General features: G+C 40.3%; 1 protein-coding gene across 3 annotated transcripts in view; it reads left to right on the top strand.

The window, feature by feature from the left end:
• dis3l2 (DIS3 like 3'-5' exoribonuclease 2) overlaps positions 1-13,093 on the top strand; it is a 437,600-nt gene that overhangs the window by 53,355 nt on the left and 371,152 nt on the right. For all 3 annotated transcript variants that reach the window (XM_070883462.1, XM_070883465.1, XM_070883463.1), the window contains exons 3-4: positions 1,581-1,723; positions 8,764-8,817. In XM_070883462.1, the coding sequence (XP_070739563.1) occupies positions 1,581-1,723; positions 8,764-8,817 (197 nt within the window). The remainder of the gene's footprint in view (positions 1-1,580; positions 1,724-8,763; positions 8,818-13,093) is intronic.

Raw genomic sequence — 13,093 nt, forward strand, 5'->3', positions numbered from 1 at the left:
GAAATAAGTAGATTCTTCAAATGGTACATTGTGTTCCTTTTATAATGCAACATATGTGTTTAATTTTAAAATGCAGACTACTAGCAAATAGTCTAAGAATTGTTAGTCATGTGGGGATTGCTGGGCAATACAATGGCAGCATTGGTAATCTCTTAATGTGGGTATAGAGTATCCTCTAAACTAAGATTCATCAATAAATTTATTGAATTTAAATTGGTTCCTACAATTTAGCTGATTAAAATGTTATTTCATGTGAATCTGAATGGCTTAATTTCTTCGCAGAATGGGTGTTAAAGTTGAGAGTTGTGTTGTATTGGATTAGCGCTTTGCAGTCTTTTACAGATGGAACTACTTTTAATGCTTTTGTTGCCAAAAATTGTCACTATATTGTGCATTATAAAAGTTTTTTTTACAAGTAACTGGTACTGATTTGGTCAAGAGTAATGCAATAATTACTAAAATGTGTTTGATATGTTTTGTGAATGTTGAATACATTTGTGACAAATTCAATTCTTCCAAGTTCTGGTCTGGATAAAAACCTGTGTTTGATTCTACCAAAGCAAAGGGCAAAAAGGTGTATATACGATATTAGATGTAAACCTACACTGATAAAAGCAACAGATTTATAGACATTTAAAGTCGCAGTAACACCTAAATTTTGTATTGTAGATTGTAATTTTCTACACAAAGTTTATTCGTTTGCTGATGATTCCTCTGCTAGATGCGAATGAGAGGTTATTTAGCACACATTAGCTCATTATTTAGAAGGAGCCTACACTCTTGCTCGTCATGGCAACTTAAAAAAAATGATTCCAAGGAATGTTTTGCCTTCAGTAAACCACCTGGAAGTCCAAGCATTGACTACTCTTGTGTAGAAAAGTGAGCTTCTTGATGTCGTGCGCTCTCTGTCTCGATAGATATATAGATGTTTGTCTCAATAGATATATAAATGTATAGATAAAGATAGATGTAGAGATTTAGATATAGATAGATATATACAGAATAATGAATTTTGTGGCATCCCCAAAGCACTAGTAAAAATCCTAGAGCAGCATTTAGTAAAAATAGAATTTGACTTATTCAGTCACTATCAGTGGTGGAAATGTTATCCCCTACATGGCATAAACACCCCTGTTGCAATAAAGTAGTGAATCATTTAACTGCTAAACAGAATGTCACAGGAAATCTGTTAGTAGAGTTTAATTATTTTGCTAGAAATGCTGAAAAACTGCCTTTCTGTTTGGACGCAGCTTTGAATATGTAGTCCACACCTTCAGTTTAAGACATTTGTTTGTTTTATGTGTTACTCTCAAGACTTTTTTAAAATGTGCAACTCTGAAAAAGCAATTCTTCTATAAAATAACAAGTTACGTTTATATAGCACCATTAATGTAAAAAAAAGGTACCAAGATACTTCACAACCAAATGTGTAAGTAAGGTAGTGAGATGCTGAGCCAGCAAGGGAGAAAAGAGGAAAGTTGACAGTAGGCGTGGTTGAATATATGAGAAATTTTGGGGTTGGTGGAAGAGGAAATATATATCCACAATTTTATTGATGGCCTCTTTACTGTTTTTTGCAGTGGGGAACCAAGGTACACATTCAGTTCCTAATGATAAGAGGAATCGGAGTAGGTCTAGCCGAGGGAGAAGGAAGAAGATATTTGAACCCTACTTGCCAACCAGTGATGTTTCAACTGGCTTAAAGAGAGGAGAACTTATACAGGTAACTAAGACTGTACTATTTTTGTCACATATTTGAAGAACCAACAGGTATAAATGGAAACATTATGACTTGCTGTTGCATCTCAAAAATAAAAGCACTGACCCTGGAATTAGATGCTGCAGTGGTATAAACCAGTTGACGTGTGATAATACATCAAACCTGTAAATTGATGTAGTTTAGTTGTGATAGTATAGTGTGCATTCATGAAATCTTTGGAGGAATTTTAGCCTAATTTGTCTGCAATTTATCTGCCCATTTAAATTTTGAATTGCAAAATATTAGAAAGCAAGAATTGAGAGAAACATAACGTGGGAACAAAGAAAGAGGACTGTCTATCTCCCTTTCTCTCGTGTCCTTAGGTTGTTTGTTCTCTGTTGCTAGGCTACTGCTAGGTAGATGACATCACAATGGAGTCTTTGTCTGCTGTTGATACAGCTGCTGTTTTGCTGGGTGATGTCATAAATTAGGTCACTGATTGAATCAGGTGTGCTGAAAACTCCCTAAGCCCTAAAGGATGTTTTCTTTAATTATTTCTAATTTTAAATTAAACACCTATCACTCCAATGTATTATACATGGAATTAGGATTATCTGAAATATTGGCAGCTTTTGCTTGGTTTTAAATTTGATCTAATAGGTGAGGAGAGTTTTAAGCTTCAATTGAATTTAGGTGTAGGATAGAAATTAACAGACCACATTTTATTTGGCATCTTTATCTGACAAAGTTATCTGACTTTTCTTAGTTAATGAGGAATTTGTTTTGTTGTAATGGAACATTTAGTGACCAGAAAATATATAAAGGCACAACCAATTGTTTTATGGTTTAGATGCTAGTTCTCTGGCCTCCTGACTCAAAAAGTTAGGGGTTCAAGCCCAAGGACATGAGAGCATTACCTGGGGTGACATGCAAGTGCACTACTGAGAATTCACGGTACTCTGGGTGACGTTAAATCAAGGTCTTGTCTGCCTGCTGGTGGATGTTAAAAATCTTACAGCACTATTCAGAGAAACAGTGAATTGTCCTAGTGGCCTGGCCAACATTCCTCCCTGAATCAATACCATCAAATATGTCTCATTGTTGTTTGTGAAGAATGGCTGCAATGCTTGCCAACGTGACTATCATTACACGCTAAAAGTAATCCACTGTAAATGTAATATAATAGAAATAAAGGAGACCAACTGCCAATAATGGGACAAAGGGAGGGGGTATTACCCAAGTGCCAGGGGTACAGAAAGTTCAGGGGTGGCGAAAGTTATAGTGATGGAGGAGATTGCAGAGATAGGGGAGAGGTATGAACAATAAAGGATTTAAATACAAAGATGAGAATTTTAAAGTTAGTCTTGGGGTAACCAGGAGCCAATGCAGGTCAGCAGCAGGGATGATACGGGTGATTGGGACCTAGTATGGGGTAGGATATGCGCAGTGGAATTTTGGATGAACTCAAATTTATGTAGGGTAGAGGAAGGAATGCTGATCAAGGAAGCATTGGAATAGTTGAGTCCGGAGTTAAAAAATGCACGGATAAGAGCTTTGATCTGCACATGTATTACATTTGCCTTTTTAATTATATAAGTATTACTTTGGCAAGATTCCTGACTGATCAGGAGTGACTTAACATTGTGAAGTTATTTCAGTTAGTTGATAATTACATCAAAAAATGCTGCTGCTGAAAGAAACGGGTAACTTCAGTATCATTGGGTACACTTCTTTATTGCTTAAGATCCCGTAAATGCAAAATTATCTGTGGGCACAAAACCTTTCCCCATTTTGCTGAATATGAATGTTATTCTCTCTCTAACTGTCCTCTCCCAGCATCACTTTGATGAAATGATTCCCTGCTGTCTGAGAAATCCTCATAGTCAACAATGTGGACTATTCTCATTAAAATGTTGCATAATTCTAAATTATGCAACAAGCTACTCAACTGCTTAATGGATAAATGTACTCCTTGATATAGTAAAGAAAGAAAGAACTTACACTTACATGATGCCTTTCACATCCTCAGAATGTCCAAAAGCACTTTACCTGCAATTGATTACCATTGAAGAGGGGTCACTGGTGTATTGGCAAACTCAGAAGCCCATTTTGCACATACCAGAGTCCCACAAAGCAGATTAGTTTGTGAGTAGATAATCTGTTTGTAGTAATGTTGGTTGAAGTAGAAATGTTGGCCAGGATATCAAGAAAATGCCCTGCTTTTCTTCAAATAATGCCCAGGGATCCACCTGATGGGCAGATGAGACCTTAGTTTAACGTCTCATTTGAAACGTGGAAATTCGAACAATGCAACACTCCTATTCTCCTACCACTGTCAACTTAGATTATGGATTCAAGCCTGTAGTGGGACTTGAACTCTCAACGTAATAATTCAAGCAAAGTACTATGAACCATTTGATATGATGGTACTGTGCCGTACAGACCAGGAAGGTCTTGGATTTGTCTCTCAGTTCGTGTTCAGTTCATTGATCTCAATTGGAGTGGCATAACGGGCACTGCAATTTGCTGCATTGTCCTGGTTGAGGGAGGATGAAAAATCAACCAAGATACCTTCTCGAGGATTGGTTTTGTCAGTGATATTCAAATCCCACCACGGCAGCTAGGGAATTTGAATCCAGTTAATTAAATCAATCTGGAATAAAAAGCTGGTATCAGTAATGGTGACCATGACACCACTGGATTGTCATAAAAACCTATCTGGTTCACTAATGTCCGTTAGGGAAGGAAATCAGCCGTCCTTACCTGGTCTGACCTATATGTGACTCCGCAATGGTTGTGGTTGACTCTTAACTGCACTTTAAAATGGCCTAGCAAGCCACTCTGTTGTATCAAACTGCTACAAGAAACACTAATAAGAATAAAACCAGACAGACCACCCAGCATCGATCGAGGCACCGGACACGACAAAGGCACACCAGCCCAGTTGACCCTGCAATGTCCTCATCACTAACATCTGGGGACTTGTGCCAAAATTGGGAGAGCTGTCTCACAAACTAGTCGAGCAACAGCCTGACATAGTTACACTCACAGAATCACATCTCTCAGCCAATGTCCCAGACTCCTCCATCACTATGATCTGTCCCATCGGCAGGACATAACCACCAGAGATGAAGGCATAGAGGTATTCAGTTGGGAGCGAGTGGCCCTGGGAGTCCTCTACATTGACTCCAGACCCCATGAAGTCTCATGGCATCAGGTCCAACATGGGCAAGGAAATCTCCTGCTGATTACCATTTACCACCCTCCTTCAGTTGATGAATCAATACTTGTCCATGTTGAACACCACTTGGAAGAAGCACTGTGGCTAGCAAGGGCATAGAACATGCTCTGGGTGGGGGATTTCATTGTCCATCACCAAGAGTGGTTCGGTAGCATTACTGCTGACTGAGCTGGCTGAGTCCTGAAACCGACCAGACTGGGCCTGCAGCAGATGGTGAGAGAACTAACATAAGGGAAAAACCTACTTGACCTTGTCCTCGCCAATCTATCTGTTGCATATGCAGATCTTGTGGAGATGAAGTCCTTTTTCACACTGAGGACACCTTCCAACGTGTTGTGTGGCACCACCACCGTGCTAAATGGTTTAGATTCAGAACAGTTCTAGCGATTCAAAACTTGGCATCCATGAGGCACTGTGGGCCATCAGTGGCAGCAGAATTATATTCCACTACAATCTGTAACCTCGTGGCCGGCATATCCCTCACTCTACCATTACCATCAAGCCAGGGGACCAACCCTGCTTCAATGAAGAGTGTGGAAGAGCATGCCAGGAGCAGCACTAAGTGCACCTAAAAATGAGATACCAATCTGATGAAGCTCAACACAGGACTACATGCAATCGAAACAGCGGAGGCGGCATGCTATAGACAGATCTAAGCGATCTCACAACCATCGGATCACATCAAAGCTCTGCAGTCCTGCCACATCCAGTTGTGAATGGTGGTGGACAATAAAACAATTAACGGGAGGAGGAGGCTCCATGAACATTCCCATCCTCAATGATGGCGGAGGCCAGCATGCGAGTGCAAAAGACAAGGCTGAAGTGTTTGCAACCATCTTCAGCCAGAAGTGCTGATGATAGTCTTCAGCCAATTTGATTTACTCCAGATGATATCAAGAAACGGCTGAGCACACTGGATACAGCATAGGCTATGGGCCCTGACAACATCCCAGATGTCATGCTGAAGACTTGTGCTGCAGAAATAGCCACGTCTCTAGCCAAGGTGTTCCAGTACAGCTAAAACACTGGCATCTAGTCGACAAAGTGGAAAATTGCCAGGTCGGTCCTGTCCACAAAAAGCAGGACAAATCCAATCTGGCCAATTACCACCCGATCAGTCTACATCAGCAAAGTGATAGAAGGTGTCGTTGACAGTGCTATCAAGCGGCACTTACCAATAACCGGCTCACCGATGCTCAGATTGGATTCCGTCAGGATCATTTGGCTCCAGACTTCATTACAACTTTGGTCCAAATATGAACAAAAGAGCTGAATTCCAGATGTGTGGTGAGAGGGACAGCCCTTGACATCAACCTAAGAACATGACATAAGAATTAGGAGCAGGAGTAGGCCATTCAGCCCTTCGAGCCTGCTCTGCCATTCAATTAGCTCATGGCTGATCTTCTACTTCAACTTCCCTTTCCTGCACTATCCCCATATCCCTTGATTCCCTTAATTATCCAAAAATCTATTGATCCCTGTCTTGAATATACTAAGACTGAGCCTCCACAGTCCTCTGGGAAAGAGAATTCCAGAGATTCACCACCCTCTGAGTGAAGAAGTTTCTCCCTCATTTCAGTCTTTAATGGCCGAGCCCTTATTCTGAGACTGTGACCTCTGGTTCTAGACACGAGCCAGAGGAAACGTCCTCCCTGCATTTACCTTGTCAAGCCCTGTAAGAATTTTGTTTGTTTCAATGAGATCACTTCTCATGCTTCTAAACTCTAGAGAATATAAGCCTAGTCTACTCAATCTCTCCTCATAGGACAATCCCCCCCATCCTAGGAATCAGTCTGGTGAATCTTTGTTGCACTCTCAATGGCAAGTATATCCTGGTACGGTCTCACCAGGGCCCTATATGATTGCAGTGAGATGTCTTTACTCTTCCTGGCAGCATTTGACCAAGTGTGACATTAAGGAGCCAGAGTAAAATTGAAGTCAATGGGAATCGGGGGTGGGTGGGGGGCGCGGCGCGGGGGAACTCTCTATTGGCTGGAGGCATACCTAGCACAGAGGAAGGTGGTTGTTGGGGCCAATCATCTCAGCTCCAGGACATTGCTGCGGGAGTTCCTCAGGGTAGTGTCCTAGGCCCAACCATCTTCAGATGCTTCATCAATGACCTTTCCTCCATCATAATGTCAGAAGTGGGGATGTTTGCTGATAGCACAGTGTTCAGTTCCATTTGCAACTCCTCAGATAATGAAGCTGCCCATATCTGCATATAGCAAGACCTGGACAACATTCAGGCTTGTGCTGATAAGTGGCAAGTAACATTTGTGCCATACACATGTGCCAGGCGATGACTATCATCAACAAGTGAGAGTCAGATCACCTCCCCTTGACATTCAACAGCATTATTATCATTGAATCCCCCACCATCAACATCCTGGGCGGGCGGGCGGGGGGAGGTCACCATTGACCAGAAACTTAACTGGACCAGCCACATAAATAATGTGGCAACAAAAACAGGTCAGAGGCTGGGTAGTCTGCTGAGACCCCAACGCCTTTCCACCATCTACAAGGCACCAAGTCAAGAGTGTGATGGAATACACTCCACTTGCCTGGATGAGAGCACCTCCAACAACACGCAAGAAGCTTGACACAATTCGGATCAAAGCAGCCCGCTTGATTGACACTCCATACACCACCCTAAACATTCACTCCATCGAGCACTGTTGCTGCAGTGTGTACCAGCTGCAAGATGCACTCCAGCAACTCGCCAAGGCTTTAGCCTTCCAAACCTCTACTGCCTCTAAGGATGCAGGTGCATGGGGACATCATCACCTCCGTGTTCCCCTCCAAGTCATGCAGCATCCTGACTTGGAAATATATTGCCGTTCCTTCATCGTCGCTGGGTCAAATTCATGGAATGCGCTACCTAACAGCACTTTGGGAGTATCTTCCACAGGTTCACCATGCGGTCTCTAAATGTCTGCCATTGCCCATCCACTGTCAACCCCTTAAGTATCATTCGCTAATCTATCCTGGCCAATTCACGCCTCATACCTTCAAAGTTATCCTTCTTTAAGTTCTGGACCATAGTCTCTGAATTAACTGTTTCATTCTCCATCCTATTGTAGAATTCCACCATATTATGGTCATTCATCCCCAAGGGGCCTCGCACAACGAGATTGCTAATCCTCTCTCATTACACAACACCCAGTCTAAGATGGCCTCCCCCCTAGTTGGTTCCTCGACATATTGGTCTAGAAAACCATCCCTTATGCACTCCAGGAAATCCTCCTCCACCGTATTGTTTCCAGTTTGGTTAGCCCAATCTATATGCATATTAAAGTCATCCATGATAACTGCTGCACCTTTATTGCTTGCACCCCTAATTTCCTGTTTGATGCCCTCCCCAACATCACTACTACTGTTTGGAGGTCTGTACACAACTCCCACTAGCGTTTTCTGCCTTTTGGTATTCCGTAGCTCCACCCATACCGATTCCACATCATCCAAGCTAATGTCCTTCCTTACAATTGCATTAATTTCCTCTTCAACCAGCAACACCACCCCACCTCCTTTTCCTTTCTGTCTATCCTTCCTAAATGTTGAATACCCTTGGATGTTGAATTCCCAGCCTTAGTCACCCTGGAGCCATGTCTCTGTGATGCCAACCACATCATACTCATTAACTGCTATCTGCACAGTTACCGTATATGCTTTTATAGAATTTTGAAAATATAATTGTGGTCCAGGCCAGTTTACAGTTTGACATTAAAGTGAACAAATTATGCGAGTCAGTAAATGTTTAACATATGATTCAAAATGTTATGGTTTGAAAAATTAAGATCTTCACTTTTTCCGTTGGCATTTACAGGGTCCGCTGAGAATTAATCCTAAAAAGTACCATGAGGCCTTTATTCCTTCTCTTGTAAGTAAAAATTATTTTCAAGGTATGTTGAAGCTTGTTTTGGCAAAGTGCTTCTTTCCTCTTGACCAGGACCCTTGTAGACTAAATGCATTTTAATTACAATTTATTGTTTCAGAAGACGTGTGTTTAATGCTTTCTCCCTGTGGTATTATATTTTTACACGAGAAGTACATTTTGACTTTGTTTGCAGGATCCCATGAAAGATGCTGTTTTGTGATTTCACTGTGCTATATTTGTCCAATAAAGCTTAGCAGCAATAGAAATTATGAGAAAGGTGTTGTAGATCGACATCTGTACAAACCCAGTGGCTTCATTGGCATGTTTCTGCTGCAATCGCTGGAAATACCTCCACCCATTGCTGTGAAATCAGTAAATCTTCATAATTTTATATTTTTTTGCATGCGTCTTGAATGTTGAGTCTGTCATTTGTCTTGTGACAGTTTAGATATGGATTCAGGTATGCATTATATATACTTCAGCCGGCAGCATTGATTACATGCTTAGCTCCAGTGGGCATCCCGTGCATTACTTGCATTTCACAGTGATGTGGAGAATAAATGTGGATGCCAATTTCATCTGCATGCATTCATTTTAAACCAATACAGTTGATTACTGCCATGTGTCAACATCTATGGCACCCATATGATTAATTTTGCCATCTATGGCACCCATATAATTAATTTTGCTGTAAGACAGTGCAGGGAACAATCCCTGTTGGGCAATGAGTCTCGCACTGTCACCTTTCTTTTAAGATGCTATGCTGAAAATGGGCAATGCTGTACTGAAATCCTGAAATGTTTAAATGAGCACTCCTTTTATTTGGGAACTATTTTTATCAATGTATGTTTCCTAGGATCTGCTTCTATTAGTATCAGCTTCTGTCTCCTCCAGAAATAAATGAGAATGTTTTTCTTAATTTAGTCATGTTTCTAACTTTTAAAATTTTTTATCAAAACATCAACAACTGACCTGCGGAGTCAGAACTCCAGAATTAATCGACTGGAACTGGATCAAGCAACTCTTGCATCGTCAGCTACTGACCTCTTGTACCTTACCACAAAAGATTCATTTCTAATTTAAATTAAAAGAACAAGAAAACAAAGGCTCTTGTTACTCTTGATAACTTTTAGAAATCATTGTTTTAAGGGATTATTTTATTGCATCTCAATCATGACTTGGAAAAAATTCAGATTGACTATACCCGAGAACCCTACCTGGCCCCTGGAAATATGGATAACAAAATGGCAGAGAGTAACTTGGCAACAAAAGGGGCTGTTAGCAGGAAACAATATGTCACCAATCTTGGGCACAAACAGGCCATGCCTCACACATACTGGTTGTGCCAATGTGCTGTTCAAGCAATTCAGTCCCTCACCAACACCAAGTGCTGTCCAAATACAAAGAACCAAAGAAGTTTACATCACAAATAGACACCATTCGGCCCATTTTGACTATGCTAAGTTTTTGTTCGAGTAATCAAAAAATAATCCACTGCCATATATTCTCTTTTCCTCTGCTTCAAATATTTATCCAGTTTTCCCATAAAAGATGCAGTGGTTTCTGCCTCAACCATTCCCTGTGGCAAATCATTTCATGCTTCAACTGGCCCTCTATGTAAAGATTACCCCTTATGTTTCTAAATACTCACTAATTTTATCTTTAGTTTTGAAGCCTAAAGCCCTGGTTTTAAGGGGAGGCTTTGGATATACTGCATCTGATTTTTTGCTCCTTTTGAATTCAATGCCAGGCAGGTTAGGTTAAAATCTGGACTAAAAAGTTTGCCCATGACTGATTTTAGACTAACTGCTCTCTAGTTATCTCGTTTATATTTCCCTGTCTTCCTGAATAAAGGTGTCCTGTCTCATGGCACAAATTGCAAATACTGAGAATTGAAAAATTATAACCAGAGTCTCTGCTCTCTGGCTTCTTTCAACAGCCAAGAGTGCATGCGACTTACCCACCTTGACTTTTGCAAATTTTATTATTTAGAACCAAATTGTTGTCTATAGTTATTCATCTAGTAAACCAGCATTCTTACCTGCATGACCTTTTGCAAAAAGCAGTGCATAATATTTAATATCTCCACCATGTTGTCATCTTCCATAATTAGATTCTCTCTTTCATCCTTATGGTCCTACATGCTCTAACTTTTCTATGATTTTTCTCATTACTATTTAGGTTATCTGCTTACCGTTTTCATATTTCCTTCTTGCCTTCTAATCTCTGATTTCACCTCCCTTCTACAGTCCATATGATTAACTTTAGTATTGTAAGTCCTAACTTTATCTTATGCCTCCCTTTTAAGTTTATATAGTTTTAATCTATTTATTCATAAAACACTATTCTCTGATGCATCCCATTTTTGCCTTATAAGATTATATTTATTTAGTACTCTATCCATCTCTTATTTGAAGATTTCCCACTGCTGATCTGTCAACCTGTTTGCTAAATTTTCTGCCCAGTTAATTTGGGCCAGATCCATTCTTAGCTTGCTGAACTTTACATTTGTCCAAAACAAAAGCAAAATATTCTGGATGCTGGAAATCTGAAATACAAAGAGAAAATGCTGGAAATCCTCAGCAGGTCAGGCAGCATTTGTGGAGAGAGAAACAGAGTTAATGTTTCAGGTCGCTGACCTTTTGTCAAAATTTGTCCAATCTACCACACTTATTTTTGACTCTTCATTAACCTTTTCTATTCTTGTATTGTACCTAGCTATGTAGTAGTTTTTCCAATTGTTCTTCTACTCTCGCATCAATTATTTGCCCTACCTCATTTCCTAGAACTAAATCAAACAGTGCTTGTTGGACTCGAAACATACTGATATTTAGGAAGCAATCCCGGATGCAATCTAACAAGCATTTCCCAATTTCACCACATGCATTACTGTTATAATTTTAGGGTCTTGTCTTAGATATTCTCTCCAGTATAGTGGTGTTGGTTACTCCCGCAAGTGGTCTGAGCATCTTCCATTTAGGTGTGTGTCCATATTACCCCATATCTCACCATCATCATAGGCAGTCCCTCGGGATTGAGGAAGACTTGCTTCCACCCTTAGCATGAGTTCTTAGGTGACTGAACAGTCCAATACGAGAACCACAGTTTCTGTCACAGGTGGGACAGATAGTCGTTGAAGGAAAGGGTGGGTGGGACTGGTTTGCCGCATGTTCCTTCCGCTGCCTGCACTTGATTTCTGCATGCTCTCGCCGACGATACTCGAGGAGCTCAGCGCCCTCCCGAATGCACTTCCTCCACTTAGATCCCATATCTAACTATATGCTGGCATAACCTGGATGTAACAGTAGTATTTCCATATGATCTGCACTTTATATTAATATCATTCGCAATTATGCTGCTTCAATCTCTCTTAACGCCAACCAAGCAGGTAATTGAGGCTAGATTCAAATTTTTAAGCTACTTTTTCACAGCACGTGACCATGCAGAGCAACAATTATGATCAGATTCACTTATTTCAATCAGTACAATTGTCTTTTATTATTAATAATAATACAAATTAATGAATATGCTATGCTTGCCTATATCGATAGGTTTTCTTGCTTGACTTTAAAAAATAATTTATAACTATTCCCCTGCATTCTAACTTGCAGCCTTGGCTGGGTCTGGCTGCTTTGCAATATTTTGTTTAATTTTTTTTTAAACCTGACTGGCTGCCTTTGTCTCTTTTAATTTCCCTCTGTTGACAGCCAAATAGATCAGAGACTTCCAACATGTTGGGTATGACGTATTCATCGATTTCTGATTAGCTAATGAATTGTTCTATTACTTACAGTTTATGGAGGCACAACATCAAAACTTGACTCAATAGCATTTTAACCTATTATCTCAGTGCCTTTTAAACTTGTGTGACTGGACTGCTGGAAAATACAACATCTAAAAGTAATTATTTTTCTGAATCTTTTCTGTGACAAATCCCAAAATGTGATAATTACCTTTATCCTAGTCTATCTTGGGATAGGTAAAATCAGCTGAAAATCACCACCGTAATCTCATCTCCATTATTTGTTGGCCTGTAAGGAATGTTTCCCTTCCTGTTTCTTAATTGTATCCATATCAATTCTATCTTAATAATACTCTCAAGAATCTCTTTGTGTTCCAGTCACCCCACCCCCTTTTTGCTCCCCTTATCTCTCCTGAACACATTATGACCAGAAATATTAAGTTCCCACTCCTATCCAAATCTAAGTTATGTCTCTGTTATAGTAATGACCATATCCTTCCATAGTTACTCATGCTTCCAACTCTCCAATTTTTTTTG

Source organism: Pristiophorus japonicus, chromosome 6 (genome assembly GCF_044704955.1).
Source record: "Pristiophorus japonicus isolate sPriJap1 chromosome 6, sPriJap1.hap1, whole genome shotgun sequence".
In the NCBI taxonomy this organism is placed as follows: domain Eukaryota; kingdom Metazoa; phylum Chordata; class Chondrichthyes; family Pristiophoridae; genus Pristiophorus; species Pristiophorus japonicus.